We start from the raw sequence: 26,450 nt of genomic DNA, 5'->3' as shown, positions 1-26,450 counted from the left end.
CTGCAGCCATCGCATGCCTGCAGCTCAAATACGACGCAACGGTCGGATCCTGATCGATTTGAAAGCTCTCAATCGATCGGGGAGGCTTTGGATCAATCCACGGATCGATCCAGAGTGCCTCTGTGCTCTGGAAAACCGCCTGGATCGATCCACGGATCGATCCAGCGCTTATCACACGAACCAGCAGCGTCCCAATCGATCAGCTGATCGATTGGAACCTCTGGATCGATCCACTGATCGATCTAGAGGCTCTCTGTTTGCTGGAAAAGACCTGGATTGATCCACTGATCGATCCAGAGGCTTTCTGTTCGCTAGGAAAAGCCTGGATCGATCCACTGATCGATCCAGCTCCTGGATCCATCCACTGATCCATCCAGCTCTTGGTTTTTGCCCAAAACCAAGTCCCAAGCTTCTCAAACCAACATTCAGTCAACCTTGACTTGTTGGTATATCATGCCTAGCATCTGGTCACTCCCTTGACCTGCCAGGACTCCCCACCGAGTGTCCGGTCAATCCCTTTGACCCACTTGGACTTTTCTCTTCGTGCCAAGTATCCGGTCACTACCTTGACCTACTTGGACTTCCACCAGATGTCTGGTCAATCTTGACACATCTGGATTTCCCCATGCCCGGCTTCACTTACCGGTACTTCCAATCTGCCTAGCTTCACTTACTAGGACTTCTCTTCTGCCTGGCTTCACTCACCAGGTCTTTCACCTAGCTTCACTCACTAGGATTTTCAATCTGCCTAGCTTCACTCACTAGGACTTCTCTTCTGCCTGGCTTCACTCACCAGGTCTTTCACTTAGCTTCACTCACTAGGATTTTCAATCTGCCTAGTTTCACTCACTAGGACTTCTCTTCTGCCTGGCTTCACTCACCAGGTCTTTCACCTAGCTTCACTCACTAGGATTTTCACCTGACTTCACTCACCAGGATTTTCTTCTGCCTAACATCCCAGTTAGGACTTCCCAGTCAAGTATCCGGTCATCCTTGACCTACTTGACTCTTCTTCAATCAACCTTGCATTGTCAAACATCGAAACTCAAACCAAGACTCAAGCTTGGTCAACCAGGTCAACCTTGACCTGAGGGATGTTGCACCAACAATCTCCTCCTTTTTTATGTTTGACAATATCAACACTATCACTTACACTACCACATGTAAGTTAGGCTAATCCCATAGCCTAAACCTTCTTCATGCCTCTAGGTAATGAATACATAAGTTAAGCCCTTCATTCTCCCCCTAAGAGGGCAGACTCCCTCTAGGTAATGAAAGTCTAACTTACTCCCTTTCATTCTCCCCTATTGGCACACATCAAACCATGTCCCATTTTTGGGTACATATCAACAACCTCACTTGTTGAAAACTCTCCCCCTGAAGAGTTGCTCATCGTTGTTCACAACTTCACTCGTTGTGATCAAACACAATAATGAAGGTCTCATACCCTTCATTATCCTTAACCCTACATTCTCCCCCAATGTAGGTGAATGCCCATCCTTGAGCATTATCCACTTGAAACCACTTGAACAATGAGGATATCCACTCCCCATTAAGGTTCAAACGCTCAACCTTGAGCATGTTCTTAACGGAAGGTTAACCACCTTCCATGGTTCATGAAAAATAATTTTCATGTCTTTAAAGAGTCCCTCCCCTAAAGACATGGTGATAACTTCTGTCATTGCACCAACAATGACTTGGAATCCCTAAAACTTTAGGAAACCCAATTTTAGAAGTTTTGAGGTTCAGATATTCAAAATTTGAAACAAACCTCAACCTAAACTTCAACTTAGCCTTTCTTAACCAATCCATCCTTGTTTTCCACACTAAAACACCTTTTTTATGTATAAAAATATATTTTCAGGGGTTTGGAATGGTTACCTAGACTAAAATATGTTCAAAGATGCTGAGATCAGATCTTCCCAGCCAAAATCAGCATCTTCAATCGATTGGAGTTGGGTTCCAATCGATTGAACCCTGCTGAATCGATCCACTGATCGATTCAGTCTTCTTGGATCGATCGGCTGATCGATCCAGCGAGCTTCTGCTCCCGAGAAATACCTTCTCAATCGATCGGCTGATCGATTGAGGCACTCAAATCGATCCACTGATCGATTGAAAGCCTGAAATTACTGAAATTCAATTTCAGCCAATTTCAGAAACCCCTAGAAAATTCTACAAAATTCTAAAAATCGTAAAAATTTGTGTAGACATTATTTAGGGTATAATTTATCATGGAAAAATAGTTTTTTATGAAAATACATCATATTTTCAAAGATTGACACAAACTTGAGAGCTGTAAAAACTTTAGTGTTTTCTTCAAGTTTGTGTCTAACTATTCAATGGTAATTACTGTCAAAAGATAGCCTTCACCAAGGTTTTCCAAAATTATTTTAAAACATTTTCAAAACCAATATCCCACCATATTCCTTGGGCTTAATGCACATGACTTGTACATTAGCTTTCCCAATGATGGGAAAACACATAACTATGTGTTTTGATGAACCTAAAACTCAAAAGAATGCACTAAATCAACATCTTGAGTTTTGTTCATCTTCCTAACATCTCACTCGTATCTATTGTGCACTAAAACACATACAAGTCACCTTATAGTCCTTGTGAGATGTGAGATTTTGGTTTTGCCCTATTCTAGGGATTATGCATATCTATCTATGCATTTTAGAGATATTGGACATCCACCTAGGATGTCACTTGTCAATAAGTGTTGTTAAATGTCATTTGTCCTTAATTACAAGGAATTAAACTTAATGCATGATTATGTTATGGCATACAACAAAAAGAAATAATTTTCAAAATAAAATATCCTATAACTACATGATGTATGAATGTCATGACATGATATTTTTGGATTTTTCATAATAAATCATGAATGCAAAACACAAAACTAAATATGATGTCATGGCATATAATGGGCAAACAATCATGGCAAAGTTTAGCATAAATAATAATATACCTAGATTACCTATCTAAGTATCCGTAACCACTTAGCTAACTCAAAATATACCACTTGTGTTAACTTAAAACGTTAAACCTAGATTGCCCTAAGTGCTTCAAAGAAATGTCAAAACCTAAATTGACATTTCTATTTCTCTTGATTTGTTTATGCCACTTAAAATTAAGCATATCCTCAAATGTTGGCATGTTCCATTTTTCCTCAAGAGTAATCACATAAATCAAGACACGGATTGCCTTAAATTTCTAAGAGAATACCAAACTCCTAACTTGGTATTTCTCTAGGTTTTCCCAAATTATGTCATTTAAGATAAAATCAATTTTTCCACCATTAGGCACATTTTACTCTTTCAAGGAGTAGATAATAATTCCATTTCATTTTCAAAGGTTAACAAAAACCTTGAACATTCTCCTTGAGTGTCAATTTCCTCAAAGTTGGGTTAACTACCCTTCTAATCGGAGTTGACACTCTCTAACCCATCTATGAGGTAGAGAAGATGCTCCTAGGAACCCAATACCTATTGGTGCTCCTTGGATGCTCTAGGTACTCACTAGCGATAACTTCCCTAGATACCTTCCTAGTGACCTTGTTGGGCTTCTTAGAAGCCTTGGTCACATTTTCTAGGTCAAATCTAGGAATAGTCTCCCTTGTGACCTTGTTAGTGACTTTCTTAGACTTCTGAGAAGTCTTAGTCACTTTGGTTGCAAAGATACTTCTAGGGATATCTTCCCTTTTATCTTTGACTTGACCTCTAGGCTTAGGGTTTGTTCCATAACTATATGGAACCCTATGGTAAGAGGGCACATCCTTCTTAGCCTTGGGTTTGTGCCCCAAACCTCTATGGCCATTAGATGACCTTTATGCTCCTAGACCTAGACTATGCTCATTTTGCCCTAATAGGATATTTTCCAGTCTTTTTAGGGTCTTTTCTAAATTTTCAAGTCTTGACTTCAAGACTTGATTTTCCCTCACTAAGTCCTTAGTATTTGATTTTTCATTTGATCCATGAGCATTTTTATTCTTGGGCTTGTATCTATTATCCTTAGTGTTCTTGCCCAAATGTCTATCTACCTTCCTAACCTTAGATTGGGTAGTCTTGGCATGTAGGGCCACATGTTTTTCCTTAATGCCCTCATGCTTTTTATTCTTATGGTAAATTATATTAAAATGATAAAAATTAGAACTATCATGCTTTTTACCATAACGTAAAGGGGTAGGCTCAATAAATTTTACCTTCTTCTTTACCTTGGAGGCTCCCCCTTGACTAGTGCCTCCTTGAGCCTTGACCATCTTCTTCCCCTTGGGGCATTGACTTCGGTAATGCCCTTTTTGTTGACACAAGAAGCACATAATGTGCTCCTTGCTCTTCTTTGTATTGGGGATGGTCTCCTTGGGCTTCACCTTACCCTTTTGTGCCACTTGGCCCTTCTTCTTGGCCAATTTAGGGCATTTACTTTTGTAATGCTCATGTTCCCTACATTCAAAGCATATGATATGATTTTTATCATTAATTGAAATGTTTGTACCTTTGCTTGTAGGGGTGGCATCTTCTCCTTTTGATCCGGAGGTAGAAGCTTCCTCTTGATCCGAAGATATTCCTCCATTCGATTTTGCTAGACTTGCGAAGGTGGAAGTTTCTTCATCCTCATCTTCTCTTGACCCGGATTTGGAGGATTCTTCTTGATCTTGATCCGGTGTCAATGAAGATTGCTCCCCCTCAATCCTAGAGGTGGAGGCTTCACCTTCTTCTTCATCCTCTTGTACATGAAACAAGGAATATGCTCCTTCCTTGCTCTTTTGATTGCACTCCTTTGAGGATGAAGCTTCTTGTGTTGGAGGATCTTGCGGCCAGCTTGAAGGGGGGTTGGATAGACGGCGCCCCCAAATCCTTGCTTCCTATGATGTTAGCGTAGTGGAATACAAACAAACACAAATAGAAAGCTAAACACTAAATACAAGAATGGAAATGCAAACCGCTAACACGTTCGTTTACGTGGTTCGGAGATAACTTGCTCCTACTCCATAGCGTGTCCGTAAGGTGGACGATCCCTCAATCCGTCGGTGGATTAGTCCCCGGTAAACTCTGGCTAGCTCAACCTCCTTGTGGGTGGAGAAACCTCACCACAACACTCTCCAAAACACTTGGACATAAGGGAACCTTTGAGCACTTAGTGACTACTAATTAGGCTTTAACCAAGTCTAATTTTGTCGCCTTGGCCGGCCATACCAAGCTCCTTCTTATAGAGCTTGGAACAAATCAGAACCTAATTTGCCCGTTACCAGTCGACTGGTCCATGCACCAGTCGACTGGTGCCAGCCCAACGGCTATCTCAACGGCTCTCTGCTACAGTGCATCAGTCGACTGGTCCATACACCAGTCGACTGCTACAGTAACTGTTACAGTGCGCTACAGTAACTGTTGCAGTACCGCTACAGTAAAACCCTAAAACTAGGATTTTACTCCGAGTACAATCTCTCATGCACTCGTACCCTCACGACTCATTTGACTCTTCTTTGCAGCCTTGACCTCTTGCCTTCAAACCTACTTCCTTTGGCTCTCGTCCCTCGGATGCATCCAAGCCCGCGGCTCGTCCCCAATGTCATCCTTCGCGTATGCCTCGAAGTCGCTTCCCTCGGCCCTTGTCCTTACTGCCTTGTCCACGGTCCCTCGGATGCTCCATCCTTCACCAGACCCGAAGCCGTCAACCTGAGTCACATGTGTCACCTGTAGTCCTGCACAACTCAAGTACACATATCAAATAATGAGGGTAATCCTAACTTAAACCCTTTGCCCAAACACCAAAACACATGGTCCCGCGGACCATTGGGATTGCTCCAACATCTTGGACTTCCTCTTCTTCGAAAGTTGAGCATCTCTCAACTTCGGAGTCCCCCTCTTGATCTTGCTCCAATGAGTCGCCCTCTTTGGATTCCTCTTGATTTGGTACAGTGGAGGGTTCTTCATGGATTGTTGCCAATTTGCTCCAAAGCTCCTTGGCATCGTTGAATTCTCCAATTTGAGCCAAAATGTGGCTAGGCAATAAGTTGACCAAAAGCTTGGTCACTTTATCATTTGCCTAGCTCCTTTGAATTTGATCTAAGCTCCATTTGCTTTTCTTGAGAAGCTTGCCCTTTGAGTTTGTTGGAGCTTTAAAGCCTTCCATTAGAGCAAACCATTGCTCTATCTCCATCATAAGAAAATTTTCTATTCTTGATTTCCAAGAATCAAAGCTTGTGGATGTATACGGTGGAGCCACCCTTGTGTCAAATCCAAGTCCATCTTGGAATTGCATCTTGAAGTTAAGCTTCTTGAAATCTTTGACTTTTGATGAATTTGCTCCAACTTCTTCACCCTCTAGCTTTGTTTGTTTTGTTTGCCCCTTCCGACGATGATTCCGGTGAAGAGCAACCTTGCTCTGATACCACTTGTTGAGACCAAAATATAGCTAGAGGGGGGGTGAATAGCTCGTTGCGTGCTAGGTGCTCGACGTTGTTGTTTCTTCAAAGATGTGCAGCGGAAATACAAGAAACAAATCACACAACGCTAACAAGGTTGGTTTACTTGTATCCACCTCACAAGAGGTGACTAGTCCAAGGATCCACACCTACTCACGCACCCTCCACTATGAATATCACTCCTTTATGGTAACTACCAAAGGCGGAGAAGCCCTACAATACTCTCAATACAAAAAGAAGAAAGGGAAATACAAGATAAGCAAAAGCTTACAAGATGTACAGTAAAAACCATAACCCTAACTTCTCTTCTTGGCTTTGATCCGCCTCTTGACTTGGAAAACCTCCAAGATCCTTCAAGAACTGGCGATCTGAGCTTGTAGAGCGTTGTGGAGGAGCTGGCGAGAGATCTGAGATGAATCGGTGAAGAACTACTGCAGCCATCGCACGCCTGCAGCTCAAATACGACGCAACGGTCGGATCCCGATCGATTCGAAAGCTCCCAATTGATCGAGGAGGCTTTGGATTATCGCGCGAACCAGCAGCGTCCCAATCGATCAGCTGGTCGATTGGAACCTCTGGATCGATCCACTGATCGATCTAGAGGCTCTCTGTTTGCTGGAAAAGACCTGGATCGATCCACTGATCGATCCAGAGGCTTTCTGTTCGCTAGGAAAAGCCTGGATTGATCCACTGATCGATCCAGCTCCTGGATCCATCCACTGATCCATCCAGCTCTTGGTTTTTGCCCAAAACCAAGTCCCAAGCTTCTCAAACCAACATTCAGTCAACCTTGACTTGTTGGTATATCATGCCTAGCATCTGGTCACTCCCTTGACCTGCCAGGACTCCCCACCGAGTGTCCGGTCAATCCCTTTGACCCACTTGGACTTTTCTCTTCGTGCCAAGTATCCGGTCACTCCCTTGACCTACTTGGACTTCCACCAGATGTCTGGTCAATCTTGACACATCTGGATTTCCCCATGCCCGGCTTCACTTACCGGTACTTCCAATCTGCCTAGCTTCACTTACTAGGACTTCTCTTCTGCCTGGCTTCACTCACCAGGTCTTTGACCTAGCTTCACTCATTAGGATTTTCAATCTGCCTAGCTTCACTCACTAGGACTTCTCTTCTGCCTGGCTTCACTCACCAGGTCTTTCACCTAGCTTCACTCACTAGGATTTTCAATCTGCCTAGCTTCACTCATTAGGACTTCTCTTCTGCCTGGCTTCACTCACCAGGTCTTTCACCTAGCTTCACTCACTAGGATTTTCACCTGGCTTCACTCACCAGGATTTTCTTCTGCCTAACATCCCAGTTAGGACTTCCCAGTCAAGTATCCGGTCATCCTTGACCTACTTGACTCTTCTTCAATCAACCTTGCATTGTCAAACATCGAAACATAAACCAAGACTCAAGCTTGATCAACCAGGTCAACCTTGACCTGAGGGATGTTGCATCAACAAGAATATCTTAGTTGAGTTCAACATATTAAACTTTATGAGTCAAATACCCTTTTAAAAAATTTGATCCATTAATTCCATCAGTACAAAACTAAACAAATTAGAGTTATCTCACTTGTAACAAGACCCAACCGTACTAACTTTATTAATGACATAGATCTGATATAGATGTGTAGCATGAGAAAGACATGAAATGTGATATGTGCATGTTTATTCTCAACTGGTCCTTATGACCCAAAAACGTCCAAATCATTTTATTAGTACTTTATGCTAAACCATACTAATAAATCATGATTTCAACCTTATGACTCAAAAATAGAATCCTACATCATATTTACAAGTACCATATACAAATCGCAATAGTAAATCTTGATGTTTTTATTTCAGAGAGTCAAAACTTTATATACATGTATCACTAATCCTTAGTATGTACAATAAGCCAAAAGATGTGTTCGTTAATATAGAGCATTATATCAAATACAAAAAGATTCCCACTAAATGGATACTTCATCAAAAAGAATCCTCATATTCAGCACATATTGATTAAATACCTTAGATGACAAACCCTTGATGAGCAGATCCAATAGCATGGAATTTGTCCTTATATGCTCTATTATAACCTAATCACTCTACACTCTTTCTTTAACGTTCAAAAACTTTATATTGACGTGTTTAGACTTTGACGAACTGTGATTATTCTTGGAGTGTAATTCTAACTTTATTATCACATATCATCAATAGTTTATCAATGACTCCAATGATCTATAATCATGTGATGAGATTTGATAGACATTCTGTAATTAGATGTAGAGCCCGTCGGGTTGGCTTACCCCGCCAAACATTTTAAACGGGTTGGGCTAGAATTTTATTAACCCAAGCCCGCCGCGGGCCGACCCGCCTAGGCTCGCGACTCGCGCGGGTCAGCCCGCGACGGGCTTGGGTTGGCCCGTGGGTTAAGAAACATATGTAAACTAAGTTTTATGTCAATTTATTATCTTTCTTTATTATAATTTTAAAAAAATAGTATTTTTCATCCAACATAAGTACTATTTTGTATCCATTTATATTTAAAATACATGTTTATAGATACATTTGATTGATGAGACATTTTCGAAGTAAAATGTTAAAAATATAAAACATTTTTTAATTTTTTAAAATTTTGAAGGGCCCATGGGTTGGCCTGCCAAACCCGCAACTCGCCTTGGATTGGGTTGGGTTGGAAATTTCCCAACCCCCTAAGTTGATCGGTCGGCCCGCCTCGCCCCACCAAATGGTTGGCCCGCCACAAGCCGACCTGCCCCACCATGGGTTGGCCCGTCTGACAGCTCTAGTTGGATGCTTTATAACAAGCTATGAACTCTGTCTCGATCTTGGAAGTGGCTATAAGTGTCTATTTGACGCTCTTTCATAATATAGCCCTTTATACTAATATGAAGACATTTGTTGAGGTGGACCTCTTACTATCCAAGTATTCAGTAAATTTGGAGTCTAAATATCCAATGATCTCCATATGACTTAATCTCTAATAAGTAAGCATGGAGTTCTTTGTTCTTTGAAAATATCCAAAATGCTAAACCCTCTTTATAGTATTCTAATGCTCTAGTCCAGAGATATTCAAATATCTGTCTAATATTCCCACTATATACGTAAGTTTCGGATGCGTACATACTTGAACATACATCAAACTCCTTACTACCAATACATAAAGGAATTATTGCATTTCTTTAATTTTAAGTTCAAGACATGAATATTGTTGTAAAATAAATCTATTACCTTTGATATAGGCGTGTTGCTAGGAGTACAATTTTGCATGTCATATTGAATGAACACCTTTTCAATATAGGCATTTTACGAAAGTCGAAATGTACCCCTTTAACGATCATGATAAATTGTATGCTTAAAATAAAAGATGTTTCACCAAGATCTTTTATTTCAAATTCATATGATAAAAATGACTTAAGTTTTTAAGAGACTTTTATCATTATTAGCTAGCAAAATATCATCCATATATAAAAAGAGTATAATAAATTTGCTCTCAATGAACTTGATAAACAAACATTGATCAACAGAGTTCTACTTAAAATCATTTGAAGTAATTGCTTTATCAAACTGTTGGTACCATTAACGAGATGTTTGCTTAATACCATAAATGGACTTACTCTATATACAAGGTGCTTTGAATCTTTCCATTCAAATTTCTATGGTTAATCCATATGTATAGTTTTCTCAATATTTCCATTAAGAAATACAGTCTTAACGTTCATTTTGTGTAACTCCATGTCATAATAAGTTGCAAATGTTATGATTACCCTAAAAAAATCTTTTGTTGAAACTGGGGAAAAAAAACTCTTGGTAAATAATGTCCTCATTTTGAGTGAATCCTTTAGCAACAAGACAAGTCTTATACATTTTGACATTGCCTTAGGAATCTAATTTGGTTTTCAATATCCATTTACAACAAGCATGTTTCACTTCTTCAGACAATTTAACATATTCTCATATGTCATTATCTACCATGGACTTGATATTTTCCCTCATGGTTACAATCTAGTTTTTCAAATTATGGCATTATTTGACTTCTTGTAAAAATGTGAGATTGTTTTTCAACCCTATGTCAAACTCATACTTTTGGAGATATAATGATATCATGTGATATTGTGATGCAAGACCAACTAAATATGCTTGAACTTCAAAGGGCATAACTTTTGACTCAAGACTCGAAATCAGACTCAGCATTTAATAGAGATCTACATTTAAATGGGGAACCCATAACCGCTAACTTTAGGTCTCAAAATCCACCATTTAGGCCCTCATCCGAGCCTCCGAAGATTATTTTTATATTTTTAGTAATTTCTATTTCTATGGTATTTAGGGTAATTTTGGTATTTCTAGTATATATAGGTTAAGGTTTGTCTATATCAGCATCCTGTTTTGGTAATTTCAATTTTTGTTAAGAAATTTTCTTTTGTAGAAGGATCTATTTTCTTTCTCTACAATATAGGAATTAAAGTTCATATATTAGAATTTCTTTTCTTTCTTAGTCTTAAGGTGCAGAGTCTATATAAATACTTGTTTAGTTGTATGAGGATTCATCCTCTATAATAACAAAGTTTCCTTTTTTTGTTGGAAAACGATGAGTTTCTCTTTGTTTTGGAGGTTCCTCTTTCTACATTCTCCTCGATTTCGTCTTCTTGTTAGCCCACAGGATAATCGCTATATTGGCCGGCATCATATTATAGACTTCCTTTCCATAATGATTCTTCTTAGTGATGTACTTAAGGTGGTTATTGGAGGTATGTTAAACAATAGAAAGAAATACCTTTATTTGAGGTGACATACTCTCTATTTGTATTGAAAGTAACATGGAAATATCTTGGTCTACTACCTCTATCAATTATATAGCTCTGAATGTAAAGTAACATGGAAATATCTTGGTCCTTTCCATGCGCCTATGGTCTGTGTACCTGCATGAACTTTCCTATATATCCGTGGAGCCGGCACAAGGAGAGCCGTTAAGGTAGCAGATCTACCTTTTTTATATAGCTCTGAATGTATATGGAATGACTATCAGTCCACTATCAACTATAATAGTAGTTACCATAGTAAATAGTTAATGCTCTTCTCAAATGATAATTGCATAACTTTAACGCTCCATCATTTTCAATAAATTTGTTATTACCTATCTCAAAACCAACTTACTTGAGGGGTTATAAAATTTGAAGTCCTTTGACATTTTAGATAATCTCACAAAATGACTTTAAGAGTTCTTGAGTTTAGTTTTCTTTTGTTAAATCTATAGGACCTAGCCTGAGCTAGATAACCTCAAATATGTACGTCTAATATAGTAATATTAGGCTTTATACCTGTTCACAGTTCATATGAGATTTTTTTTTTTTGTTATCTTACTAGACACTTTGTTGAGTAAGTACATTGTAGTTTTGAATATCTCATCCCATAAATACTCTAGTAAAGAAGAAAATGTCATCATACTTCTTACCGTGTATTTTAAGATTTGATTTCATTGCTCAGCTATGTCATTCTAATGAAGGGTATTAGGAATGGTATATTGAGTCACGATCTCACACTAGATAAGATATTCTACACATGATCGAGAACGTTGTTTACTTAATCTATTAGATTTACCATAATATTCACGATCACTATCCGATCTTACGATTTTAATCTTTTTGTCTAATTGATTTTCAACTTCAGCTTTGAAAAGAAACAAGTTAGGTCATGATTTTTTTTACTTTTGTACTTTATGTCCTAAAGTCTCAATCACTGCAAGTTGTTTATCCTTATTTTTAATACTTGTATTTCCTTTTTTTTTCTCGAATTCTAAGATAAGGATGCAAAGTGAGCCTTCCTTTTTTTTTCCTCGAATTCTGAGATAAGAATGTAAAATGAGTCTTATAAGATATATCATGCCTCAATCTCTTTTCTTTCTATACACACTGAGTTATAAACTCATTTAGTATCAACTTTTCGTTTTAGAAGTTATAATTTATTTTGAAGTGAGTGGACTATGTAGATAAAGAGATTAAGACCGGCTAAGTTTACAAGAACACTTTAGAATATTTCAAACTTTAGTGTTTTTAGTCTTGTAACTAAATTTGATATATCTATTATTATGTACTCTAATGCTATCCTTCTCATTGTACCCTATTAACTCTAATTTTGTAAGAAATGTAGTAGTTTTGACTTTTTCGCTTAAAAATCTATTTGCTAATTCCTTTGTGAAGGTCGTAACATTCTCATTCTCAATTATTTGAACCTCAAATAAATTCTGAAATTGATATCTTCGTGATCACGAGACTCGTACGATTTGATTCTAATGTGATCTCATGAATCTTTAGGTGAGAAACATCTATCGACACAGGAGGAGAATTGTTGACCTCCCTCTCCATGCCCTCACATGAAGTATAAAGCATGAAGTCTGAACGCCAGACTGAAATTGCAGAGGGCATTTGGTTGGTACAATTACTTGGCCTCTTCCGATCGGAAGTAGTCGATTAATAGATTACAATTCGGTCAAAAATCCAATTTAAATCAATAGATAAATCTTCCTTCACTATGAGATGTCATTAAATTAAATTAGAACCTGCAAATCGACCTACCTCATTGATGTTGATGTTCTCCAATTTCTTTCTTTCTTTCCTTCCACGAAAGGCAACGTGGAGTTACATTTGTCTTGCATTTTGCTCCAAAGATTGAAACTCGCACCATGTGTCAGAGCACTTTCCTCCTCCGCCGCCGCCTCCTCCTCCTCCTCCTGTTGCTCCACCGCCGTCTCTCAGCTGGAATCGCCACCGGCGCTGAAGATGACTTTACCTTCAATGGATTCCGGGGGGCGAACCTCACGCTCGACGGCACCGCCACGATTACTCCCGGCGGCCTCTTGAAGCTCACCAACAACACGAGGCAGATGAAAGGCCACGCCTTCTACCCGTCGCCGATTCAATTCCGAGCTCCCCTTAACGGCTCCGTCGTCTCCTTCTCCGCCACTTTCGCCTTTGCCACGATCCTCAAAGACAGGTACATCGGCGGCAACGGGCTCGCCCTCGTGATCTCCCGCTCCGACAACTTCTCCGGCGCCTTGGGGAGTCAGTACTTGGGCCTCTTCAATCCCAACAACAACGGCAACGCCACCAACCACGTCTTCGCCGTCGAGCTCGACACCATCTACAATCCTGATGTCCAGGATATCGACGACAACCACGTCGGGATCGACATCAACGGCGTGGCGTCCAACGTTTCCGTCCCCGCCGGCTACTTCTCCGACGATACTGGTGTTTTCCAGAACTTGAGCCTTGTCGGCGAGCAAGTCATGCAAGCGTGGGTGGAATATGATGCAGAGAGCTTGCAGCTTAATGTTACCTTGGCTCGAGTTCCAATGGCGAAGCCGAGAAGGCCGCTGTTATCGACGACGATCGATCTTTCGTCGGTGTTCTTGGGTTCCATGTTCATCGGATTCTCTGCTTCCACTGGTTCGTATCAAACTGCTCATTATGTCCTCGGCTGGAGCTTCAAGATCAACGGCACGGCGCGAGCTCTCGACTACTCGTTGCTCCCGTCTCTCCCTCGGACCAAATCCAATCACAGATCCAGGCTTTTGGCGATCGGAATTTCACTGACTTCCGCCGGAATTGTTTTGGCGATCGCCGGCGTCGTGGCGTTGGTGGTGAAACGAAGGATCAAGTACGCGGAGCTTCTGGAGGACTGGGAAAGGGAATACGGCCCTCACCGGTTCTCCTACAAGGACCTGTTCGATGCCACCGGCGGCTTCACAGAGGAAAATTCGCTTGGCTACGGCGGTTTCGGCAGGGTATACCGGGGAATTTTGCCGAGGGCCAAAGTGGAAGTGGCAGTGAAGAAGGTGTCTCACGAGTCAAGGCAGGGGATGAAGGAGTTCATCGCAGAGATCGTTAGCCTCGGCCGTCTCCGGCACCGGAACCTCGTCCGGTTGCTGGGCTACTGCCGGCGAAAGGGGGAGCTCCTCTTGGTCTACGACTACATGCCCAATGGTAGCCTCGACAAGTTTCTGTACGATCAGTTCCGGCCATCTCTCGATTGGGCGTCGAGGTTTAAGATCATCAAAGGCGTGGCGTCAGGCCTGCTCTATCTCCACGAGGACTGGGAGCAGATGGTGATCCACAGGGACGTCAAGGCCAGCAATGTAATGCTCGACGGCGAGATGAAGGGAAGATTAGGCGACTTTGGGTTGGCGAGGCTTTACGACCATGGCTCCGATCCGCAAACCACCCACATAGTTGGAACCATGGGCTACCTCGCGCCGGAGATGATGCGGACAGGGCGGGCATCGGCTGCGACCGACGTGTTCGCCTTCGGGACCTTCCTTTTGGAGGTTGCGTGCGGGCGGAGACCGGTGGATTGGGTCGCCGATGTCGACGAACTCGTGCTGTTGGAATGGGTGCTGGAGAATTGGCGGAAGGGGTCAATACTTCAGACAATGGATACCAAGTTGGGGAAGGAGTTTGTGGCGGAGGAGGTGGAGCTGGTGCTGAAGCTTGGGCTGCTCTGCTCGCATCCGCTGCCCGCGGCGAGGCCAACTATGCGTCGAGTCGTCGAGTATTTGGATGGGAGCTCGCCGCTGCCGGAGCTGACAGCAACTTACTTGAGCTTCAAAAAGATAGCACTGCTGCACAGTAGGAGTTTTAAGGATTATATGTCACAGTATCCATCGTCGTCTTCAGTGGCTTCGGCACCTCCAATCACCGGAGTTCGACAGCACATGACATAACCTGGAAAGAAAAACATAATCAAATTATGTTTAGCATTTTTTTTTTATTTTTTTTGTGTCGGTGTTAACAACGATACGATTGGCTGAATAGTTATCATAAGAATAGAGACCCCCATTCTTGTTCTAAAGGTTCACTCACAAATGCTCAAGCAAACTAGAACACTAAACTATAGTTCACCAGCTCTTCAGTTTCTGGGGCAAACTGTACTAAATAATGGAACACGGTTTTGACAAACTAGTTGAACAAAATTCGAGGATACATTAAGGAGTATAGCCAAGACGGAGAGTAATTTTCGATAACAAGAGTTGATAAACTAATGCTGTAGCAATTTAGTGTTTCTTTGATGATTTCTTGAGAGACTGCTTTTTGGGCTTAAGCTTGCTGGCTGTAGAAGATCTCTCTCTATCCTTTTCCATCTTTCGTTTCTTTTCCTTCTTCACGTTGAAGATTGTAACAGCCTGTTCCATAATGGACATAATGAGGTGGTGTTTTTGCCACTCGATGTAAACAAAAACTACAAGCTGAATCTCTTTGTTTAAACATGAATTGAATCTTGCCTTTTTGACGTCGAGTATGTCATTAGAGCTTCTAGACATCAGCTGCTCAAGAATTTTGGCTGTTTGCTTCTGCTCTTGCGAACTCATCCCCTTGCCTTCGACGACAGGGAGAAACTATATGCACAAAAGAAAGCAATTATTAAGGAAACAGTTTGCAAGATGAAATGGATAAGCTAGAAAATAAGAACTGGAGGTTACTCTTACTACCCACCTTCCGATGCTTCCCAGCATGCTTGAGAGGTTTTTCTCCTGGAAGCTTTCGGTCAAATTTCCCACCACTTGCTGTTGCTGTTGCTGCCATCCCAGCTACATTTTCAAGTTCTTCTTTGCTCGATTTTCGTGGCACATCTGTACGAGTTCCTGTTATGGGCAATGCTGTTGCAGCCAGTTGTATGTGACTGCAACGGAAATTGTGTTACTAGAAGATCAGAAGGTAATTTTTGAGTCTGACAACATTTAAAGTTCTTCTGGGTAACTAATTTCATACATGGGAGAAAGCAAACAAACATGTATAGGAAGAGTTGCCTAGGATTTATGGTACATGTTTGATGCTAGTCAATAGTACTACAAAACAACTTGTGAATGCTCCAATGCTAGCAATCCATGAACAGAAAATATAACATGATACCCATAACTATAGAAGCTCGCAGGTCTGAATAATCCATCTCAACTATTTAGTGTTGGCACCATAGAGTTTTTCCAGCTATTGAAAGGATTTGTAAGATATGTAGCATAACCAATACAAAAAATATGGATGGCGTTTGTCAGTAGGAAAAGTAGTTATTTCCTTGTGTACTCATAGCACCAGAGTTAAAAAGGTAGAACAAGAACAAAGATAACCTTGGAAGGGCACCAGCTTTTGCAGCTTGCTTAAGGTTTCCCAACCGATTCTTCTCTTGTTTTTCAACTCGTTTCTTCTTTTCAGCCTTTCTTTTGCTAAACGGATCTTCTCCTGGCTCTGCAAAAAATAGCAATAGATAAATCAAACGAAGGAAAAAAAGAATAACCATGCTAGAATAACCATATTCGAATTCCATTCAAACAATATGAGACATGAAACACTCATAGCTGGCTGTTAAACAAGACACATAAACAGTTGAAATGACTAGCACTCATAACACACACCACCACTATAGGACAATGGAGGCAAAGTGGTAAACAAATATAGAAAGGATAGTCCGGTGCACAAACCTCCCACTAATAAATCTCGAGAAAGAGTCTATTGTACGCAATCTTATCATTCATTGCAAGGGGTGGTTTCCGCAATTCGAACCCATGACCACCAAGTCATATGGCAGTAACTTTACAATTGCACCAAAGTTCCCCTTCAAAAAAACAAAAAGGCAGCCCGTGCACGAAGGTCCCACCATGCGGGGTCCCGAGGAAGGATTCATTATACACAGTCTTACCTTACTTTTTGCAAGAGGTTGTTTCCAGGATTCGAACTCATGACTTTTAGGTCACAAAGTAACAACTTTACCGTTGCGCCATATAGCTATATGGAAATTAGGATTGAATTTTTTTTTTTTCAAAAATGGAGCAAAGAGTTGGAGCTGAGATATTGGATTTTGAGTCTCATTAGATGGCTTTGTTCGATCTTGGGACTGCTTTCAGTGTTGAATAACCCACACACACTATATTTTCATTTCAGTTCCAATGAACTTCACTTTGGACTTCTTTTGGGTTCCAAAAGCCAAGCTAGATGCTTCTTGTATATTATAAATGGAAAAACACATCTATATATTTCCATTTCAATTAAATGGCAATGTCTACACATGAACTAAATATGTACTTTGGTACCTTGACTACTACCATAAGACTGATTTAGGCATTGATTTATTTCCAGACTTCTTAGTACGGAAAAACGTATCTTTTCTCCTTTTACTATTATATTGTGAAATCAAATTAATCTCAAAAATAATTTTCCCCAAGATTGTAAATCAATTAGCACATATAGATAATAAAAGGTAAAAAAACAAAATGATGCCAACTTTAAATCAAATACAATCAAATGAACCATTACCATCTGTCAATTTGGCCTCGATGATTGGTATATCTTTATCATCATTTACCCGATCATAACCATGAAGCCTTTTCCAAGCACCAGTTTGTTCATCAAAAGCACGCTTCCCTTTCTTCCGCGGCTTTATACCTGCAAAATGAAAGATAGTGATATTCAATTGCATCTTGTAATCAAGAAAAAACATACATAAATATTTAAAACTGAATCAGATTACTTTAGGACATCAAGTGTCTAGTACAACTAACCTTTCGTTTTAGCAAACAATTCCCACTTCGTAGGAGGCTTGGGTTTCGGGAACTGAAAAGAAATAGAAACTCAGTCAGCGTTATCAAGAATATATAAAACAAACAAGAATAAAAATTGTCAAAGAATGATATAGGAAACTGCTGGAAGAAAATGCAAGGATAATAGAACAATATCCATTTGCGATGACATGAAAATTGAGTATCATAAATCATTTGAATGAAGCTCTTTGCAAATGAATTTACAGTATCAGTTATTCTAATTCCTTGCTCAAGAAAAAAGAAAGCAACAAAGAAACTTAAAACTGTGTAATTTCCATAAGAAGGAACTGGCGCTTCACTTAGGTCAATGCAACCCATATCCTGAGCTGGTGTGAACAAAAAATAAAATAATATTCACAAACTGATAAGAAACTTGGGCTAGTTACCATAGACATGTTACAATTAAAAAAGTATGAACACTAACCAAATGGTTACAAGGAATCAAAGCAGAACAGACTGCAAAATCAAGACTCCATGCATTCAAACACCAAAAATTGGAGAAATAAAAAAGTTGCCAAATTCAATAAGTCAAGCAATGTGTGTGCCTGTCAATCGTAGACTCATGCACCTATGCACTTGATCACTGAAGATTTATTAGTTCCCAGGTCTGGGAACTTGAATTACTAGCCATTTTCATGGCTACAAGATCTATTTTACTTTTCTCTTTATAATAAAGGACATTGCACATTACCAGAAGTTAAGAAATAAATACTGTTACATGTTCTTCTAATTACAACAAAATACAATAAATTTGACAATAACTCATAAGTGACCAAATATCAGGATTGATGAACACAGAAGAAAAAACATACATGTTTTTCCCTGGGAAGCTTGGTTGTGGGCTGCGGCAAACGAACGATGGGACCATCACGATCCTCAGTCGATGGAAGTGCAAAAAGAACATTGGCTATGGCTTGGACTAGCTCCGTGCCTTTCTCTAGACACGCCTTGGTTAGCTCCTCCCTAATCATTACAGCGAAGGAAAATACAGAAGCTCACATATATAGTTCAACACCACTCAATCTCTAAAAATCCCAAGATTTTAGTACAGCCAAACTCCCAAATTAAAAATACAATTGCAGATTGCACCGAGTAAGAAAAAAAAAAGTCCGATTCACGCTCAGAAGTAACAAAAAGAGATGTGTTACGAACCGAGAAGAGGGGATGGATTCGAAATGGTGAGCGGGATCAAATGCCATAAGGTTTCCCAAGTCGACCTGAAACTTCTCCGACTCCATCACGAAGGTGCGACGGGTAGGAAGAGAAGGTTGTTCTCTGATACAACTGAAGCAATATTAGGCCTCTATCCAAATTGAAGGAAAATATTCAATTTGCATCCGAATGACTCACCCCTCTTCTCCCGTTGCGGAAGACGGTCGCTGCCGGTGATGAGAAGGGTTTAAGCCCTTCGAATCTATAGTCTTTCCGGAGAGCGACGGAGCTCCGCTGCGGTCGGCCGACGCTTCTGCGAAGGAGACGATAGCGGCGGCGGTGTCGACGGCTGCTGCTCTCGAAATAGTCGGGAGCGTAAATGAAATTGGGTTAGGTTATGGTTATTGATCTCAATCCAAATCGAACCGGTTCAAGCATCCCACCAAATCTCAATAAATCGAACCCGGTTCAGGCTCAGCTTGAGCTCACAGTACTCCAGAATTGAGTTCAGATTGAGGTTTTGGTTTGGCTCAATCTCAATAGCCAGTGGTTTGCTCGTGAGCCCTTAATTCAATTAATAATCGAACTAAAATCGAACGATAATTTTACTAAAACTAAATTAACCAAATGGAAGTAAAAAACCGGCGGGATCGCACTTAGAATCGGCAGCGCTACGTCTGCTAGCGCCGCGATAAATTTTGGCCATGAAACGACCGGATTCCGGGCGCCATCTGACCGGAATCCAGCCAAGATTCGGCCGGAATCCGACAGTGATCCGGTTGTGATCCGACCGAGGGGTGATCCGCCAACGTCATGTGAATACCAGCAGCGACTAACGGGAGAGGTGGAGAAATGGTTGTCCGACTACGGTAGTGATTTTTCCTTTTATTTATTTTTTTTTTTTTGCTTACGTGGCACGTCCAGCTCATCATAGCCGTGCCAAATCGCAGGGACAAAACCGTAGACAAGCGGTATATTATATATATATATATATATCAAGGTCCACCCTGAGACATGTCACCAGGGGAGATGGCCAAGGGCCCCCGATTTTTAGGGGCCCCTAATTTTGACATGCATATTATATATACTTAGATTGTTTTAATAAAAAATTTAAAAATATATTTGATTGAATTATTTCAATAAAGGTCCAAAAATATATATATTGTTGAATTATTTTAATAAAGGTCCCAAAAAATATATTTTCTATTAAAATTTAAGAAAACAATCTAAAAAAGAAAAGAAAGAACAAAAAGAAGAAAGGTAAACGACCCTTTTTTCCCCTTTTTCCAAGATTTTATTTATTATACAATTCGTTCTTCATTAATTTATTTACAGAAGTTATAAGACTCTAAAGAGTAAAGTATGAATCTTGAACGTTAATTTCCTCCTTTCTTCTCTTTTGAATCTCTTCTAATTAAATTAGAAAAGTTTATTAATTTTAATTTCATCAACATCATCATTCATCAATACACAAACTTACAACGTAAGTTACCTACTTATCTATATTTTTTCTTATTGTCAATTTTTAATATTGTATTGGAGTCAATATTTTATAATTTTTCTTACCGATTTAAAAGAATTTAAATAAATCATCCAATTTTAATTATCATATAATAAATTATATCGATTGCTTCAAGCACAAACCAGACTTTATTGTTCTTTGACTATTATTTTCACTGCTCGTGTTTATTTTATTGTTAGCTTTGTTGCTGATTATGTGTGTTTTATGTTTACATTTGAAATTTGTAATACAAACATATTTCTAAAAAAATATCAATCTTGGAATTAGAAAAGAAATAAAAGAAAAAGAGTGGAACAGATTATTAAAACTCACAAAGGTGTTATTTGTAAGTTTTTTAAAGCTAAATCTTCAATTGAAAATTAAGTTGATGAATTGCAAGAAGAAAGTCAAGAAGAACTAAATGATCATGTAACAAATGAGCAGTAATCGAGTAATCAAGAAGAATTAAATAATCATGCAATCAATGAGCGAGAAGAATTGAGAGAAAATAATTATCATAATCATGCAACAGCAAGAAGAATTGGGATAAAATGATGATAATGATTTGAATGTAAATGGTTTGATAATTTTATGTATCGAAAATGAGGTGTTAGAAAAACTTAATTTTGAAGACCTTATTGATGACTTTGCTTCTCAAAATCCTAGAAGATATAGATATTTTCAACGATTATTTTATACTTATTTTTTTTTTATTTGTAGGTATTACACTTTTGGAGAAACTTAGAAAACATATTTTGTATGGTGTTCATTTTTTGAAAAAACTTGAGAAATAAATTTTGCATGGAGTTTACCATATTTTAAATGAAATATATTGATTTTCAAGTTTTTCTATTAAACTATATTCAAATTGTATGTTAGTAAATTTTTTTTCGAGATCACTTTTCTCTTTTCGCCCAAGGGCTCCTAAAAGCCAGGGTCAGCCCTGATATATATTTATTGTGAGTCTAAACCCTCATGTAGGATCGAAAAAAATTTAAATATCTCCACAATTGCATGATATTGTCCACTTTGAACCTAAGCCCTCATAATTTTGCTCTTAAGCTCTATCCAAAAGGTCTCATGCCAATGGAGATTTTTTTCCTCTTATAAACCCATAATTTTTCTCATGTGTTTTCAATATGGGACTATGTTTGCAACCTTGTAACCCTAAATTAAATATAAAACATTAAACAAACAGGTTACAGAGAGCGACGGAGCGCGGTCAGCTAACGCTGCTGCGAAGGATATGATTGCGGCAACAAAATAGTCCGAAGCGTAAATGGAATAAGGTTCGCATCGATTAGGTTATGGTTATCGATCTCAAATTCTCAATCCAAATCAAACCGGTTCAAGCCTTCCACCAAATCTCAATAAATCGAACCCGGTTCAGGCTCAGCTCAAGCTCAGAGTACTCTAGAATCGAGTTCAACCTCAGATTGAGGTTTTGGTTGGCTCAATCTTAATAGTTTGGCCGAGAGCTGTGGTTTGCTCGTGAGCCCATTGACCATTTTATCGAAGATCATAAGTGTCCATATCTATAGGAATTGACCAATTCTTGCATTATTGATCAAACTCCACTCATTCAGAGAGAAATCAATGGCACTATGCACGGTGGAACTTAGCTAACAAACAAGTGCCACACATCTACTCTCACCGTCCTACCCTTTCATCCTCACCAATCGCAAGAATTGCCGACAAGCTCGCCACAAATTCGCATAGTCGCGGTTAAAGGAAAGTTATTCCGTCCGATTTTGATCAAATTCCATATCTAGTAAACACAGAAAAGTATCTTTACTCTCGTGCAATCTACTCGTCCGGAGCCTACAAAGCCAAAGGAACTTTTTTTGCTTTCCCTTCCTCTCAAATTGAGACAAAGCCCTATATATGGTGATACCTTTTGCATTAGAATGATGGAGGAACAAATCAACAGTACACCCTACTTTTTGGCATATTCTTTGAGATCACCCTCATAAAACAAAAGCCAAATTAGCCAAAAGGCACCAATATGATAAGAAGAAGAGAATACTCTTTTTCGACAAAAACAGTGATTGATATGTACATGAAGGTCCACCTCTCAGAGGCACCAGATGCTGCGTGAGGACAAAGCTGACTAATGTAAGCACAAAGCAGGAACCTTTCCAGTTCTAAATGCTCCTATCTTTTAAACTATAAGTGGAGTGATTAAACTATGGTATTAGTTGTATGTAGTAGCTAAAGATAGGCCTTAGTTGGGTCGTTAGCCTTTGCGGTGACGAGGTTCGACTAGCTTGAAGGGCGGTCCGTTTGCGTCCGGCTTGCAAGGATGAGCCTCGGTGAGGAGCTGGATGACCTCGTTCATCGTCGGACGCAGGGATGGGTTGCTGTAAGTGCAGCGGATGGCGATGCGGAGGAACTGGATCATTTCCTCCTTGAGGGGGTTCCATGCCAGCTGCTTGTCTAGCACCTCGTCTATGCATTCCTTGGTGCTCATCTTGCTCGAAACCCAGTGGATGATATCGCGGTTCTCTCCGAACTCTGCCTCGACTGGTTTCTTCCCGGTAACCAGCTCCATTAGAACGACTCCGAAGCTATAGACATCGCATTTCGTGGTAGCTTTGAACGAATAAGCGTACTCTGCAATAGCCAATGAAACGGTTTTCAAGGGGTGAAATGTAATTTTTGTAAATTCCGGAAGATAAGTGTCAAATTCGTAACGAACTAGAGTTTTCACCTGGCGCCAAGTAACCGTAAGTACCGGCAATAACCGTCGTGGAAGTCTCCCTGTTTCCGCCGGCCTGCAAAACCTTGGCGATGCCGAAATCCGCCACCTTGGGCTCGAAATCGGCGTCGAGGAGGATGTTGGAACTCTTGATGTCTCGGTGGACGATCGGGAAGAGCAGGTCGTGGTGGAGGTAGGCGATCCCCTGCGCGATCCCCAGCGCGATCTTGTGTCTGGTGTTCCATTCCAATAAGCTCTTCCCCTGGTGCAGAGCGTCCCACAGGTTGCCGTTGGGCATGTACTCGTACACCAGCAGCTTACTGTCTACGCCGGAGAAGCAGCAGTAGAGCTTCACGATGTTCTTGTGGCGGATGCTCCCCAGCGTCTCCACCTCCGTCCTCAGCTCCCTGTCCAGGCTCCCCTGCTGCTCCTCCTTCGCTGTCACCGGGTCCTTCGTCTTCCTGCTCCACAGCTTCTTCACCGCCACCCACTCCCCGTTGCTCAGCTCGATCTTGTATACCGTCCCCGACCCACCGTGCCCGATGATGTTCTTCTCGATCAGCGATTCGACTATCTCATGCTGCTCGAAGCTCAGCTTGTGGAAGCTAGTGATGTCATAGGAGAACGACGACGAAGAGGAAAACGCATCTTGTTTCATCAAGACGCTCTTTTTACCGAGCCAGCGTTTCACCAGAAGGAGCACGACGAAGATAGCAAGAATCGCGGAGACGCCTACAATCCACATGTTGTTGAGCCGCCGCCGGAAGTTCCGCCGAGGGCAGAGCGTGAAAACAGGGTCGGTCAAGTTGACGTGGAACGGCAAGCAAAGCAGGGGATTCCCGGCCACCCCGTCGATGAGGCCCTGCTTGATGAGAGGGAACGGGATCGGCCCCGAGAGCTGGTTATTGGAGAAATCTAATGAGTTTGGAAGAAGCTCGCAGAGGCTGTCTGGGATTTTTCCGGTGAGGTGGTTGTTGGAGAGGTTGAGGACGTTGAGAGATTTCAACGAGGACAAGGATTCGGGAATGGAGGAGTCGAATTTGTTCCCCTGTAAAGAAAGTTGGTTGAGCAAAGTTAAATGCCCAAGCTCGGCAGGAATTGGCCCGGAGAGGAGGTTGTTGCTGAGATCGATCTTGACTAAACTTGTCGCCAGTCCGATCTCCGGCGGGAGGACGCCGGAGATTTTGTTATTCGGCAGGAAAAGCGCAGTCAAGTTTTTGGAATTGCCGATGGATTTGGCAATGATGCCTTCGAAGCTGTTGAATCCGAGGTCGATGATGGAGGCGTGGGGAAGCCCGAAGAGGGACTCCGGAACCCTACCGCTGAGGTTGTTGTCGTTGACTCGGAAACGGAGCAGAGAATTACATTCTCCGTAGCTCGCCGGAAGTTCGCCGGAGAAGTTGTTCCTCACCACGAGAATGTAGAGCAGCTGGCGCTGAGCGCAGACGTAGCGTGGGAGTGGACCAGAGAGAAGATTCTCCGACACTTCCAACACGATCAAGTTGGAGTACCGGCCGAGGTCGACTGGAAGCTCGCCGGTGAGTTTGTTGCCGTAGATAGACAGGATCGTCAAAGCAGAGGAGTTTCCGAGAACTTGGGGGATTTCTCCAGTGAGGTTGTTGGTGTAGACTTGGAGGACCTGGAGGCCAGGGATGCCGCAGAGGCTTGCCGGTATGCTTCCGACTAAGTGATTATCCGACATGTCGATGTCGATCAGGCTCGTCAAGTTTCCGAGCTCGTGGGGAATCTCGCCAGTGAGCTTGTTGTAGTAGAGCTCCAGCAGCTGGAGTTTCTGGAGTCTCCCCAACGTCGCCGGAATATTCCCCACGAGGAAGTTCCCAGAGAGCTCGAGGTCAGTGAGCGACGTCATATTGCCGATCCACGGCGGGATCTTCCCCCGCATGCTCGTCGTCGAGAGGATCAACACTTTAAGATTCGTAAAGCCGGCGATTGCCTCCGGCAGCTTCCACACCTCGAACCCCGGGTTCTCGTTGAAGTTGACATACTCGAGGAGGGAGAGGTTGGCCAGAGCGGCGACGGGGAACTCACCGGTGAAGTAATTGTTGGAGAGATCGAGAGCTAGGAGGGAAGACCGGAGAGGGGACAGATCAGGGACGCCGCCGGTGATGCGGGCGTGGGTGAGGTTGAGCTCCTCCAAGAAGGAGCAGTCGGTGAGGTCGCCGGGAAACCCGTTACGGATCTCGTTGTAGCCGAGGCGGAGGGCGCGGAGGGCCGGGAGGGCGGAGCATACACCCGCAGGGAAGTCGCCGGCGAGAAACCACGAGGACAGGTCAATCAACACGACGTCACCAGCGCTGTCACAGCCTAGGCCGGGGAGGTTGCAATAGGAATAATTAGCGCGGGAGTCAAGGTCGTTAAAGCGGTTGAAGTCCCAGCGCGCCATGGAGGGGCCTTTGAAGGACTTCTTGAGGAGGGAGAGGAAGTTGAATTGGGCGGCCGCAGAGTCAGTAGCCGCGGCGACCGCAGAGTCAGTAGCCGCGGCGGCCGCGAGAGGGAGGAGGAAGAGGAGGAGAAAGGAGAGGGGAAGAAGGAAAGATGAGACCATGGCGAGGAGAAGAAGAGTGTTATTGTTGTTGTGGTGTGGGGTTTGTGGTGCGGTTTCAGGGGGGGTTGAGAATGTTTAAGTATGTGGAGAATAGGGAATCAAGGCACTAAGAAGCTAATGATATAAAGGAGGTGCATGAGGAGAAGATATGCATGTCTTTTCTCAACAAAAGGAGCTTTAGGGTTTATGCTCTCTGAATTTGATGGTTACCCTTTAGCCCTACAAATGCGATTCACATTCTTGTCTAGCTAGTGATTGAGTGAGTGAGAGGTCTTCATGGTTGGATTAGGCTTGGACGACTCTTGTGGAAGGATGTAATTGGGCTTTAATTTTTGAGGTTCTGTCTACTCACTAGTCATGGATAGGGTTTCTAGGAGTTGTGCTAAGTGAAGGTCGAACTTGATCAATCATTGATCGGTAGCTCGAGTTGAACATAGGTTGCTTTGGAGGAGTTTGAGGTCTTTTCACCTCAACTAAGTTGGGTCTATAGATTGGTCCGACTTGGTTCTATTCTTT

General features: G+C 41.6%; 3 protein-coding genes across 4 annotated transcripts; 1 reads left to right on the top strand and 2 right to left on the bottom strand.

Moving 5' to 3' along the window:
- The first annotated feature begins 12,875 nt into the window (after positions 1-12,875).
- LOC122043409 (L-type lectin-domain containing receptor kinase SIT2-like) lies at positions 12,876-15,372 on the top strand. Its single transcript, XM_042604003.1, has one exon. The coding sequence runs from the start codon at positions 13,116-13,118 to the stop codon at positions 15,150-15,152; it is 2,037 nt and encodes a 678-aa protein (XP_042459937.1). The 5' UTR covers positions 12,876-13,115; the 3' UTR covers positions 15,153-15,372.
- LOC122043410 (ribosome biogenesis regulatory protein homolog) lies at positions 15,232-19,554 on the bottom strand. 2 transcript variants are annotated; one of them, XM_042604005.1, is made up of 9 exons: positions 19,368-19,554; positions 19,170-19,301; positions 18,830-18,980; positions 17,979-18,030; positions 17,734-17,862; positions 16,551-16,668; positions 15,922-16,108; positions 15,711-15,824; positions 15,232-15,611 (listed from the first exon to the last, which is right to left on the bottom strand). In XM_042604005.1, exons 2-9 carry the CDS (start codon positions 19,253-19,255, stop codon positions 15,483-15,485), a joined length of 966 nt encoding a protein of 321 aa, XP_042459939.1. In that variant the 5' UTR covers positions 19,256-19,301; positions 19,368-19,554; the 3' UTR covers positions 15,232-15,482. The 2 variants fall into 2 exon arrangements, with proteins under 2 accessions (XP_042459939.1, XP_042459938.1); XM_042604004.1 differs by having other exon boundaries at positions 19,170-19,292.
- Positions 19,555-22,676: 3,122 nt separating this feature from the next.
- LOC122043408 (receptor protein-tyrosine kinase CEPR1-like) lies at positions 22,677-26,231 on the bottom strand. The gene is made up of 2 exons (XM_042604002.1): positions 23,381-26,231; positions 22,677-23,283 (listed from the first exon to the last, which is right to left on the bottom strand). The coding sequence occupies exons 1-2, from the start codon at positions 25,932-25,934 to the stop codon at positions 22,907-22,909; spliced, it is 2,931 nt and encodes a 976-aa protein (XP_042459936.1). The 5' UTR covers positions 25,935-26,231; the 3' UTR covers positions 22,677-22,906.
- Between the last annotated feature and the right edge of the window lie 219 nt (positions 26,232-26,450).

The sequence above is a fragment of the Zingiber officinale genome, chromosome 2A (genome assembly GCF_018446385.1).
Source record: "Zingiber officinale cultivar Zhangliang chromosome 2A, Zo_v1.1, whole genome shotgun sequence".
NCBI lineage: Eukaryota > Viridiplantae > Streptophyta > Magnoliopsida > Zingiberales > Zingiberaceae > Zingiber > Zingiber officinale.
The sequence above is the reverse complement of the archived record's forward strand: the minus strand, read 5'-3'. Positions and strand labels throughout refer to the sequence as shown.

Excerpts from the sequence above, each read along its gene's own strand:
- LOC122043409 (XM_042604003.1), top strand. The coding sequence starts at position 13,116 with ATGTGTCAGAGCACTTTCCTCCTCCGCCGCCGCCTCCTCCTCCTCCTC.
- LOC122043410 (XM_042604005.1), bottom strand. The coding sequence starts at position 19,255 with ATGGAGTCGGAGAAGTTTCAGGTCGACTTGGGAAACCTTATGGCATTT. Across the intron at positions 17,863-17,978 it reads ATTGTTTGCTAAAACGAAAG|GTATAAAGCCGCGGAAGAAA; the intron begins GTTAGTTGTACT and ends TTCATTTTGCAG. Across the intron at positions 16,109-16,550 it reads AAAGCTGGTGCCCTTCCAAG|TCACATACAACTGGCTGCAA; the intron begins GTTATCTTTGTT and ends TTTCCGTTGCAG.
- LOC122043408 (XM_042604002.1), bottom strand. The coding sequence starts at position 25,934 with ATGGTCTCATCTTTCCTTCTTCCCCTCTCCTTTCTCCTCCTCTTCCTC. Across the intron at positions 23,284-23,380 it reads TTACGGTTACTTGGCGCCAG|AGTACGCTTATTCGTTCAAA; the intron begins GTGAAAACTCTA and ends TGGCTATTGCAG.